Genomic DNA, 13,379 nt, shown 5'->3' on the forward strand with positions numbered 1-13,379 from the left:
CCTAGACGAGGTACTAACTACGAGGCGTTTATTATAAAAAACCTCCCTACTAGAAGAAGAATACGCCGAAAGGCAAGCAAAGACTACTAGTAGTAATCCGCCTATATAGCTATACGTATACGCTTCTAAGGCTATAGCTTAGGAGAAACGTATATAGTTATAAGCGTTATAAAGCTAACTATTTACTAGATTCTAAACTTCCTAATAGTAAGGAGTAAAGCCTAAAGCGAGAAAGAAAGATTTATAAAAGAATCTACGGTAAAACTCTCTCCTTACTAATTCGAGACCTATATATACCTTTATACCCTTCGAGAATATTAGCAAGAATAACGCTAACGGAAATAAATAATAAACCAATAAAAATCCCCGATTTTACGATTCTTTCCCTTTAGAATCGTAATATCCTAAATCGTCTTTTAACTCCTACTTCTAGGCCTATATCTTATACTAATCGTAGCTAATACTATTAAAGATTAGAATTTAAGATTCTAAATAGAAGTAATCCTTTTATACTGTTAGAATAAAGCGAAATTTACGAGAAGGATCGCTTGCAAGTAGCGTTATTACTAAAAGCTAATTAATAGTCTTTATCTTATAAAGAATCGAAAGTATAATCGATTTAGTAGTATAAGATAACTAGGTAATCGACCTTATAAACGCTAGCTTATAATAACTAAGTTCCTATATAGTTTTCCTACTTAAGACTTATAAGAAGAGGAATCTTATAAGCCTCGAGCTATAGAACGAAGTTTCTCTTGATTTCGCTAACTAGTTAGAAGAAGACTTTTAGAACGTACCTCCCCTAATCTTACGATTTTTTAGAAACTATTTAATTAGTAACGGCGTCTATATCGAAATAGATAGTAAGAAAATCTTGAAAAACATAGTATTAGCCTTTAAAAAGGAAGAATTCTACTACTAGTTACCTTAAGAACTTAAATAAAGCATTAAGAGATATCGTAATCTAAAGGCTTTAATAAAAAACCTTGAATTTTACGAAGAGATTACGAGACCGGTAATAGTAGCTAATAGTATAGGAGGAAGAGTCGAACTAACCTTATAGCTACCTCCTCTATAAGAATAATAATAGTAGTAACTACCGTACCGACTGCTATATCCTACAGTCTTTCCGTTAATAGACTTCTAACTATATAAGTTAATAGACCGTATCGGAAAGTAATTAATAGAATTTGCAAAACTATACCCTAACGATATAAAATATAGTAGCGATATATACGATATACTCGAAAAGAAGATGCTAGTATTTGTAGATTACTATAGAATGCTAGGAATTTATACCTCTTAATATAATAAGGTACTTCCCCTAATACTAAAAGGAATAGCTAAAACCTACTTCTACGCCTTGATTAAAGTAATTAACCTATAGCCTAACTTTAAGACTATAATTAACTAATTAAAATCATACTTCGAGACTAGGGAAAGGCAATAAGCATACGTTACGTAGTAGAATATAACTACTCTTCCCTAAATCATTCGCGATAACCCTAGAAAGACTAAATCGGAGTGTTTTAACATACTATATAATAAATTAAGCAAGATTTAGCCTAGTTTACTATAATAGGATTATAACGACCGATCCCTCTATACCTAACTTCTATACGCTTATAGAGATATTTTAGAGTATGTAATAGCGTTATTTATACCGGCTAAGACGTATAAGGGACTTTATAGCTAATTAATCTTGTCGATCGAGATAGCTACCCGTCTTAACTAATAACAATTTAATATAGTAGCTAACCTACTAGAGTAGTATTAGACTGATAGAACTTTTAACGGTCGAGGGCGTTATTTACGATATAGTCGTTTATTACGAAGTCGATTATTACGAGGAAGAAGCCGTGACAGACCCTTATTACCGCTAACGCTTAAGAAGTGCTATGTATATAGAAAACCTAACTGCTAGTTAACTAAACATACTATAGAAGAGAGACGAAAAGCGTACAAGAAGTTTAAAACTACCTAATATGCCTAGGATATATTACTTTTAATATATAGCTAATTTCTCGTCTAATACGAAGGTTTCGACGGGTTAGACTTATAACCTACTGCTGAAGACTCTTAGCAATACTACTACGTAACCGAATAAACTAGTAAAGGTAACGAAGAGGAAGAGACCGGTAGCGATAGTTAATTCTAAGTTACCGTCTATTTTATTATAATAGTAATTAATAGTAATAAGATCGCTACGATCCTAGCAGACTAGTTAACTGTTACGGTCAGCTATCCGACAGTAGGGTCTGCTAACAGAAGTTGGGGATTGACGCTAGTAAACAGTATTGTCGTGTCGTAAGTCTGGTTCGTAGGTCGTAGGCTGTGTCGTAGATCGGTAGTCAGAGGCTAAGGTGATCAATCTTAGGCTCAACAAGTATTCGCAGTGAAGGTAAGCTGAAAGTATCCTGAGGATGAATACAAAGTTGATTGCTGAAGAGCTATGGAAGTCTGACTATGAGTCGAGCTCAGGTCATACTATATACAAGTCCGAACAGTACCCTTTGTTTGTTTTACCGTTCCTGATCCTGACGGGGTCCGTTCCTCGTTCATACGGATCCCGTATGTGCCAAGGACGGACTCCGTATTCTTGGCGTACGGATCTAATCTCTTATCTTATCGTCACGTGACTTGCACCATAGTTCTTCCGTTCCCGAGTGAGTCCCTGTTGTTCCCGTGATCCTGCAGTACAAATGTCCTGTTCTAGCCGCCCGACGCCCAAGTGGGTCGTTCAGCTGTTATCCTTGTTTACGGGTCGTAACATTAACCTGCTATGCTATTACGAAAGAAGACTTCTTCCGTAACTAACTAGAACCGAAAGAGCTACCTTCGTAATTTATACTTGAGGGACGCTATTCTGCTTAGAACTTCTAAGGGATTATGCCTAACTCGGGCATAGTAGGATTCTTAACCGCTAGCTACCTATAATTCGTAGCCTTATAATAAATTTACGAAGGAATTACGTTAAATACTAAGGCGGCTAGCAGCGGTATAGTGAAATTCGGCGATAAAATACTACTAAAGTCTATAAGGATTACTAAAGTACTAACGCCGTTTAGAAGCGTTAAATTTCACGTTATTAAGACTAATACTCCCTTCCTTATATGCTTAGGAGATATAGACTGATTAAAAGTCTATTTTAATAACGTTATAAATACCTTTATCTAAGGAAATAAGGTCGTACTTATTATTTGTAAATAAGGCTACCTATAGTTATTACTTAATAAGGAGAAACTACTTGCCTAGAACTACCTTATAGATACTAAATTACGATAGGTTTACTATTGCTTCGGATACCTATCTATTTAACGATTATACAAGGTGCTTTAGAAGGCTAGCTACCTAGTTGAAATTACGGTAATTAAGCAACTATCGAAAGTCTACTATCGATACTAAATATACGTACTAGCGTTATTACGGTTTAAATTTATATTACGAGACGATTACGAATTTAACTACGAGGTTATTACTAACGTAATATACCTTAAAGATAATAGACCGGTCCTTTATATCGTTGATACCGCTATAGCGTTTAACGCTGCCTAGTTCCTTAAGGATATTTCTACGAAAGCTACTTAGGAAGCCTTACGCCTTTGCTAGATAGATATATATTAGGGACCCTTAGACTAGCTAGTTACCGACGCTAGAATAAACTTCCGCTTAATAGAATTCCGAAACGCAGCGAGAGGAATAGTAATTAAAATCAAGGAAATTCTTATAAAAGCCTATAATAGTATTAAGAAAGTTAAATAATACTATATACTTTTAAGGAAGGCGTACGAAATTATTAGAATAGAAGACCTAATAATTACGCTAGAATTAGTACTTTAAATAATAGTTAAAGTAGTTAACGATACTATTAGCCTAAACGGAATAGTATTAATACTCTTAGTATTTAGCTTATACTTACGAATTACTAACGATTCGCTACTATCTCCTAAAGTTATAAGGTAGGCGAAAGCGATTAAGAAGGCGATAAGCAAAGTATATAAACTTTACGCAAGGCGATAAGTAGTAGAAGCTATCGCTACTTGCAATAGCCTTAATATAAGGCTAATTATTAATTTACTACTATGGTCGTAAGTATAAGTATAGCGCAAAAAGAAAGGCTAGACTAGACTATTTATTTTAATAGCTATAAATAGCAAAACCTATACTATCGATATGCTACGTAGTCTAAAGACCTTCTAGTCTATTATAGTTAAACTATATTACGAAGATCCTGATTAACTACCTAATTTTATCGCCGCGCTAGAAGAAGAAGAACCTAAAGCTAAGATACTATAGTAAGAAGTAGTACGCAACGAAATTATCGTCGCTAGCAGAGGTAGTAAACCAGACAAACCGCAAGAGGCACCGGAGCTACCGAGAAGACGCCTAGGCAGACCTTAGAAGAGACTACTATTAATCGCCTACTTTATAAAAGAATTTAATAATAACCTAGATTATTAATAAATATTCCTATCGATTAAGGAGTAAGTAGACGAAGAATTAGTAATCAAACTATAATAAGAAGGTATTATTACTATACTAAGCAAACCGTTCGAATAGTTAACTAAATAAGAGATTAATAGCCTTATTACTAAAGGAGTATTTAAATTTACCTAGTTTAATAAGAGAAGGTATTAGAACGTACGAATCTTCCAATCTCGTATCGTTAACAAAGTTAAGGGTAAAATAACTAAACCTTATAAGAAATCAAGACTTATAATATAAGGTTACGCTGACGATAGTAAGAAGGCTATATTAACCTAATCGCTAACGATTTAGCAGGCAAGTTAACGGCTAATTCTATTAATTACCTTATTACTCCTACGAGAAGGGAAATAACTATAGCTTCGAGATATTATATAAGCTTACGTTTAATCCTTTATAAGGCTTAATTGTATTATTCTCGCTTACCTACCGAAGCAAATTTAAGACTAGTACCTAAAAGGGATTATTATAAAGGTTATAAAGCCTTTATACGGAATTGCAAAAGCTAGAACCTACTAGTAGGTAACGTATTATAAGCATTATAAAGAGAATCTCTAGATAGTTACTTCTTCGTACGATCTATGCTTATTAATCTTATCTATTAAAAATCTATACTTTAGCTATATCGGTATATAAACCGACGATACCTTCGGTTTGTTAGACAAGGCGTTCTTATAATTAGAAGACGAATAGTTAGAAAAAGTAGCTTTTACGGCAAAAGCGAAGAATATCCTTATAATTAATAAACCTTTCTAATTTAATAGAGGGATAGTCGCGCTGTTAACTAATAATTCGATTAATTTAAAGTAAAAAAGATAAGCTAAGAAGTTACGATATATTAAGACTACTAAACCTAACCTAAAATAGTAATATATCGAACAACATGCTAGAAAGGCGTATATCGCGTTAATTTACTAACCCGAGGCTTGTTTCGATTTATCTATTACTACTTAATACTAAGACCCCTTGCTAAAAGCGATAAAAGTACTAAATTAATAGATTCGATAGTAAATAAAATCGCTTAACTAAGGAATAACGTTTATCTTACTTAACCTTATAATAGCTAAGCTATTCGTTTTTGTTAATAAGTCGTTTACTAATAACTATAACCTTTCCTCCTAATTAAGGTTTCTAATTATCCTAGCTAACGATACTTCTTCTAATAATAATAACGGAGAATTTACGATTTATAATAACCTTGTTTATTATAGCTTTACGAAGAGTAAATAAGTTACTTATAGCGTATTAGCGTTAGAGATCTACGGGATAGTTACTAGCGTCGATATAGCTTACGCCCTTGCTATAACCTTAGCGATAATTACTAACTACCTTAACCTACTAACGATTTAGATAGTTGTCTATACCGATTCTTATTCGCTATATAAGTATCTCGTAAAGCTAGGTATTACTAAAGAAAAGCGACTTATGATCGATATTATAGCGTTAAGATAATCGTACGAAAGACGAGAACTATAAGAAATTCGTTAGATTAACGGCGAAGATAACCCTGCTAATACCTTTACGAAGAGCAAACCAAATCAAGCCTTCGAGAGATTCGTTAATAGCAATACGATAACGATACGTATAGAGGGATAGGTAACAAGACCGTAACTACGGGAGAAAGTAGGGATAGGAGGCCGAATTAACGAGGAGACGGAACTATATAGGGATAACGTATTCTAACTACTTCAACACTATAAAAAGAGAGTTTCTAGTGTTGCGATAGTTGGAATACGGAGTCGTGTGGCACTTCCAGCCACACGCCCGCCAGGCTGAGAGGCCCAAGCCTCCCAGACCTACGTGACAGGCTAAGGGGGAATATCCCTACCTTCTAGTCAACAACACCACTTTCAACTATCATGAACTATCGATTAGAACTAATTTACTGTTATTTGTTATTGACGAACGGAATTCCGTTTCACCCCCTGTGAAACCTACAGTTCTTAAACTTTCCTGTCTGTGTCTAAAACAATTGGCCATTCAGCTCAGCCAACGCCTAGCAGAAAACTACAGAAGGGGAAAGACATGGCTAAAAATCTTTGAGGGCTGGCTAGATCGCTCCAAGCTGGTGTCCTCGCGAGTCTTTTGTATTCAGTTATTTGGAAATCAGTAAGTATTGGTGTGACTATTATTGCCAGTTGCAAGAATGGCAAAACTGCGTTGGCATAGTGCCTCTTTCCACAGATAAATGCAAACGAAAAATAGCAAGGATAATTCAAACACAACGTGGCCAAAGGCACAATCATTGGCTGCTATGGCTCGCATAGGATTCTGTGGAGTAATAAAGATGTAGACTATCGTGGGAAATGAGATTTATCAAGAGGAAAGCATTCAGCATGACTTTTTACATTGGCTAACCTACCTCTCTTCCCTAGGTGCCTGTTATAATAGAAATGCATGCTATATAACTAATTCACTGTCTATCTCACTTGAACAGTCATAGCTTCTCTAATTCTACCAACGCTGCAGTAGTATTCAGTCTACAATCTCAAGTATCGTAAAGCTCAGCTGAGGTGTTGTGAGCTGAGGGTGAGGTAAAGTGAGGGAAACACTAAAGTTCGACTATTCCTAGCCTAGGCTAGTATCAACTTCAGATGACAAGCGGAAAGTTCCTGATCGAAACGGGAAGGCAAGGACGAGGGAGACCTCTGATTCAACCGTTTAAGCTTCCTGAAGGTTCCGCAAGGGCGCTTTTCCGGTCGAACATCAGGAAAAATCGAATGGCATGTGAGCCGGCTGTCACCAACCGATTTCGGATACAGCTTGCGATGATTTTAAGCTCCTAGAGAAAGCTATTTGATAGAGCCCAAATGCAAAGGGCCCTCTGTCCATTCTGCTCTTTTCCCAAACTTGTAAGATTTCGAAATGAGACACTGTAGGATACAGCGTTCACGTTTGCATCTTTCAAAATGGCATTTGCCCTCTGCTCCCTGAATTTGATTTATCTCCTTGCTTCATCGTGGAAATTAAAAGAGAAAGTCTTTAATCTAGTCTAACCTCTTCAAGAACATTGTACGTCCCTCAAGTGCCGAATTAATCAGGATCTGCTTGTATAAGCTCACACTCATACTTGACTTTTGAGTCAAACCTACTCACCCACCACTCAATGCAAAAAGGCTTCCTCCACCCCCTCAACCGAAAGCTTAACTCTCAATGAGGCGGTATTCCAAGATGATTGGGGAGCCAACCCTGGTCATAAAAAATATTTCCTCGGGAGACCACTAGTTAGCCTCGTAGAAAAAATCAAATCGTTAAGATCTAACGTCGCACACCCACTTCTCGCACACCCCCACATTTCGCACACCCATAAATTGGGTCATCATGAGGTATTCATCAACTTCATAACTATAAGTCTGATTCGTCTCCTGCAACTGTGATACTATCGCCAGTTTTAATAGGTAATTCAGGCTCGCTAGATTCATCTGAGCTATCCTCAATTTCGCCAGCCTCAATTTGGGCTTTGTGAATTGCCTCAATGTTGGCAAACTTCGAATTTGGGCTCATTTGGACCTTACGCCGCTTCCGTACCATTCCAGCCTCAACTTCTGCTTCCAACATTGCAATCTTCTTCTCTGCTGTAGCCAATTGATAGTCCTTTTCATCAAATCCCTTTTGAACCTTCCGAAACAACAGTCGCTGCGTTTGCTGATCTTTATCCAACTTGCTGAATAAGCTAAGTTGATCATATAGATCAACTGTCTTCTTGGGCGTTGACCAGGCTACTATGGATGTAGCAGATGCCCAGTTTTCGTCTTTTCCACCATCAGAGGCCCTCATAGGCGTAGAATAGCCTGGCTTTGAGGGCTTGGAAGCATTCTCAAGCAGTAGAGGGCTCATGAGCGGTCGAGCTATCGAAATGGGCCATAGTCCTGTTGCTTTCCAGCCGCTTCTGATATTCTTGCTTGAAAATGCCATCTGGCGTGCTTTTCCATAGCAGGTAAGAAAGTTCCGTTTGCCTACAACTGTAGAATCGTTGTGTTGAATGAGGTATCCAAGCTCTTTTCGATAGGTCGCCTTGAGAGGCCCAAAGACTGCTTGGTCTAGAGGTTGGAGAACGTGGGATGTATGTGGCGGTAGGAAAAGGAGATATATCTTGTGTTTATAACAGAGATACATAAATTCTGTTGTTTCATGACTGCCATGACCGTCTAGGATCAATAGTCTCTGCTCAGAGGGATGATCAGGCTTAGTCAGAGGGATAAAGATGTTCTCAAGCCATTCCACAGCTGTAGAGTCTGAAGTCCAGCCATTCTCAGTTGCTGTGAACTTCCAACCACTGTAAATATCACGTTTATGGATATCAAGAGGAAACCATTGTTGTTGAACCGATTTCCCTCGATAAATAACAAGTGGAGGAAGCGCCTGACCAGTTGCAGAGACACACTCAAGCATAGTTGTCCAAGCCCGAGACCCAGGCTGTTTTTTTCGCATTGATGAGCTTTCTGATGATCCCAGTACTAAGCCATTTGATCCTCTGCCTTCTAGGATACCAGTTTCATCCATGTTATAGCGATGATGTGGTTTGATCGCCTTGATCTCTGGAAGGGCGAGTTGTTGAAACCATTGCCTGATTACATTAGTTGAGGCCCCATTGACACGCTTAGAATCGATGGCTCTAGCTCTATGAACCTTGATTGATGGATTTCTCTTAATAAAGAACTGAATCCAGTTTCTCCCAAGTGGCTGGGTAGTGCCTCTGATGTCTAGGATTCGCTGAGCAAATTCCTTGAGTTGTTGATGTGTTGGCGGCAGCCCTAACGCCGCCTGGATACGCACCCATTCAGCTAAGTGACTTTCCTGTGCTGGAGATAGCTTCTGGAAGCTAGAGAAAGCTACATTTCTTGCCTGTGAACCCTTTAATCGAGACTGGAGGGTTGATGGTGGAATTCCAGCATCATGAGCTGCCTTTCGGACACTCTGCCCACTTGCAACTGCATTGAGAGCTTGATTGACTTCTGTTTCCGTATACTGGCCCATTAAGCGTATAAGAGTAACTATTCAAAGAATTATAATAATCGCTGTAAAAGTGGTGAAGATATTAAAGAATGTTGAAGAGGGTAAAATTCTACATGAGCGATTTATGGGTGTGCGAAATGTGGGGGTGTGCGAGAAGTGGGTGTGCGACGTTAACGATCTTAGCCAATAATCTTAACACACAAGCTTCTTTTCATAGTTTGAAATGGCAGAAGGCCCTTCTAGCTGATGGGCCTTAATTATGTTATTTTGAAGTAGTAAGGTAATCTGGTAATAGAGGATGAAATCTATATCCTACGCACATTAATGATCACACTGTCGCTACATAATCACCAGATTTAAAGCTTAAGTCGACTCTTTGCATTGACTCCTGCAACATGGAAACGCTCACAAGCTGATCCTGGGATACCGAATGATACTTATCCAGTGGACTGGATTCATACTACTAGTAATATCTCATCTTGAGGTGTCTTTGGTCTCATCAAATTGGTGGGAAACCTGGTCAATCCCAGTACACGGGCAGTGCTTTCCGCCCATCGCAATGCCAAGACTTTCCTTGCTCATGGGTGTGCTCCCCCAGTTGTCGTCTCGAGGCGAAGATTCTCATGATTACTCTACAGCCCCAACTCAAGCAATGCAAACAGATTTTGACAGTTCTTGGCGGCTCTTGGCGCTTGATTCTAAGGCTCATGATATTATGTTGTCCAAACTCGAATTGTACAACGAAAAGGCGGTTTTCGTTCTTGGAAGCTGCTTGCTAGCCCCAACAAGACCTTGCCTATCACTTGATGTACATGTAACGCCCCCAAACCACGAAAGCGGGATTCGAAGAGCCGAATGTATTTTAATGTCGCCATGGTTTGCTTTGCTTGATCACCCGGAGCCGAATGACAAAGTTGCCCCTGATCATTTAGTCTTTCTTTGTCGGCGCCGATTAGCCAGTGGTGCTGTCTGCGCGGATGCAGCCGAAGGGTCGGTTGTATGGAAAATATCAGATCCGGAATTTTCTGAGCAAGAGACTCATCCCACGCCGCCATACATGAGTCGCGAGGACTGGGACATGCACAGTTCAAAGCACAAACCAGCGTTCGTGCCGTACGTGCGCGCCGACAGTTATGGCCGATGGGCTAAGCTAAGGAGGGATCCGTGTGGAGGGAGAGGGTGGCTTAAACGTCCAAACTCGGACTGGTAAGTAGTCCAGCAGCTTATTTTGTACTACCAGTGACTTTCTCGCCAGAGCATAAAACGCAGCCACTAAGACAGCTACGCTTTTCTCAGGTGGAAGTAAATGGCACCATAGTGTTGAGCGAGTCTCCTTCAAAGGAGCCAGGAGTTACACAGAAAAGTCAAAGTGGCGAAGTCTTCGGACAAATAGAGCTTGATGTTTGGACGACGCACATTTCAAGGTTGCAAGGTCAATCATCTGCCGCCGCGAATGCGAGGAGTCAAAAGTGCAACAATCCTAAAGTCTAGTCACACTTTTGGTATTGGACCACGGGAGATACGGCACTTTTGAAGAACGACGAGATGCCATGCGATGGGAAATTCTTTCATAAACAACATGAAAAGAGGTTGTAGATACTAGTGAGGCGGCCGCCATCATATGTGAGCGGCGTAGTGCCGGAACATGTCTTGCGCGGGTAGCAGCCAACTATGCCGACCTCGTCGTCGGGTGAGCATCAGCTGGCCGACTATGGGACCGCCGTTAAAACTGTTAAATATGAAGATGCAGCGTGTTGTTACACACTATGTGATGCCTTAATCGGGGACGTCGCCTCAAAAGTCTGTTCAACCTTGGTGCGACCAATCTAGTGTGACAGACTGACCAAGTACACACCTCTCATGCAATAAATCAGCAGCTTGCGATGCATACACGTCCTAACAGAAGCCCAAGGTTTGTTTCAACCCCAACAGAGTTCCTTTCTCGCGGCCAATCCCCGCTCCCCGCCCTCCCCCTTCAGCCTCTGGCTAAACTTCCAGACGACAGCATACCAACCGGAATCAACGCAATGCGCGTCTCAGAGACCTACTTCGGAAGTCGGGCTTCCCTTGGGCAGACAGAGTAAACGTAAAGAGGGACGGAAAGTACAGCCCGCCAGACAGGCGCGGGGACGTACGTCGTCTGAAATTCATGCCCGTGCATGCCGAAAGCGACATGGGGATCAAGGGTTCAGGTGTCCCATCGCGCAGAACCAGCACACCCCACGGACTGAACCTTTTGCGCTCGCCTGGCTTTTTTGTCGGTATATCGTCTGTTCCCACCAGTACGCACGCACTGAAACGACGTATGCTAACATTATGCTCAGGCCACCGAAGGGAAGGGGCTTATTTGTATAGCGGCAGAGCTAGAAGCCTGAAGAGGGGACATGACGACCCGGCAAGCAAGGGAAGATTTGAGTCGTAAATAAGGACGTTGTTTCCCACCTCCATCACGGCCTACCGTTCCAAAGACTTTCCGCTGGACATCCTACTCCATCAAGGACGTGCCGACACACAAAGGATGGAATAAGGGCAACATCAATCAGCCTCAGTCATCATGAACGCTTACAACCCCCGAAGGGTGTCATACCTGAGACCTCCCGCTACGGGAGGTCAGATGCCCCGTCCATGGGTATCGCCATATCCTTCTCTCAGCTCAATCGGATACCCGCCGTCAGAAAGGTCGGCCGACGAGCGATTCGCGTCCGCTGTCTGGCACCGCACATTCAACCACATAGATTACGCCGCGTACAAGGCAGCATGCGATGCGGAGAGGGAAGCAAAACCTGAACGAGATCCGGACGTCTTTTCGGTCACCTCAACATCCTGTCGAAGTGGGTTCTCGCGTGTAGGCGCCATGCTCAGCATTTACCCTTACCGCGACATGGGGTGGCTTGCCACCATGGTTTTCATCGGGGGTGGCATCTGCTTCTGCCTCAACGGCATATTCTCTCTGCTCCCTCTACTCAGCCCTCAACTTGATTTCCCCGGGCAGGACGCCGGAATCCAGACTACTCTGACGTTAGGCGGCACACTATTCGCTCTCAGTGGACTCATGGGTCTGCTTGCCGCCTTCAATGTCGACCGTGGTAACTTGGACCCCAAGAAAGACGCACCCGACGCCTATAAGCCAGCGCTCCTCGGCAGCGATGAATGGGTCTGGTGGCCCAGCTGGTACGAGTTGCGCAATATATTTCTACCCAGCCTGGCCTTCCGTGCCGGCATACTACAGTTTCTCGCCGGGTCTTCTTTTACCATCTCGGCAGTCGCCGGTATTCCCGGTGTTCTCGATCTCACCCATCCTAATGCTTCAATTATTTTTGTTTCTTCTCCTCAACTGATTGGTGGCGGCCTTTTTGTGCTCGCTGGCTTGTTGATGATCTATCTGTCTCAAGACAAGTGGTACATGCCGAAGTTTCTCGACGCTAGCTGGCAGAATGGATTCTGGAATTTGGTTGGCGCTGGTACCTTTTTGGCTGTTGGAGTTGTGACTCTATTGGAAAAGACAGCAGCTTTGGCGATTGCATCATTGTTTCTGACTGGAGGCTTGGGCTTTCTTTTGGCCGCCTTGATCCAGTGGTACATTATTATGGAGTTTTATCCGGCTGATCCTTATGTCGAAGATCCCGCCGCTGCTGCGGAGATCCCCTCGCAGTCGATTTACTAACGATGTTATGACTGGACTTTTGGGAGTGGGATTATCTCAAAAGATTTACATTTAGATACTGACCCAGATTATTTTAATTTACGATGTTATGACCCTCATCGTACTTAGCTCACCGCGGTGTCGTAAGCTGTTGCCACTTGTCATGTCATCCAGTTGCATATTGAATGAAACGCTCATAGACAAAAAAGCAGGAGATATCGTTTTGTTTCCCAGGTGAGATAAAAAAAACATTTGGCTGCTCTTTGGTAAGTCTTTTTGTAAGCGAGTAAGAGAA

At 41.2% G+C, this 13,379-nt stretch overlaps 2 protein-coding genes across 2 annotated transcripts; one reads left to right on the plus strand and one right to left on the minus strand.

Annotated features, from left to right (window-relative positions):
* Positions 1 to 7,830: 7,830 nt before the first annotated feature.
* Positions 7,831 to 8,988, minus strand: CTRU02_212455 (transposase; the record flags this gene model as incomplete). Its single annotated transcript, XM_036734063.2, has 1 exon — positions 7,831 to 8,988. The coding sequence occupies one exon, from the start codon at positions 8,986 to 8,988 to the stop codon at positions 7,831 to 7,833; it is 1,158 nt and encodes a 385-aa protein (XP_036574202.2).
* Positions 8,989 to 11,995: 3,007 nt separating this feature from the next.
* CTRU02_212456 (uncharacterized protein) lies at positions 11,996 to 13,105 on the plus strand (the record flags this gene model as incomplete). The annotated part of the gene is made up of 1 exon (XM_036734064.1): positions 11,996 to 13,105. The coding sequence occupies one exon, from the start codon at positions 11,996 to 11,998 to the stop codon at positions 13,103 to 13,105; it is 1,110 nt and encodes a 369-aa protein (XP_036574203.1).
* Positions 13,106 to 13,379: the final 274 nt, after the last annotated feature.

This window comes from Colletotrichum truncatum, assembly GCF_014235925.2.
Source record: "Colletotrichum truncatum strain CMES1059 chromosome Unknown Contig_0008, whole genome shotgun sequence".
NCBI classification, from domain to species: Eukaryota; Fungi; Ascomycota; class Sordariomycetes; order Glomerellales; family Glomerellaceae; genus Colletotrichum; species Colletotrichum truncatum.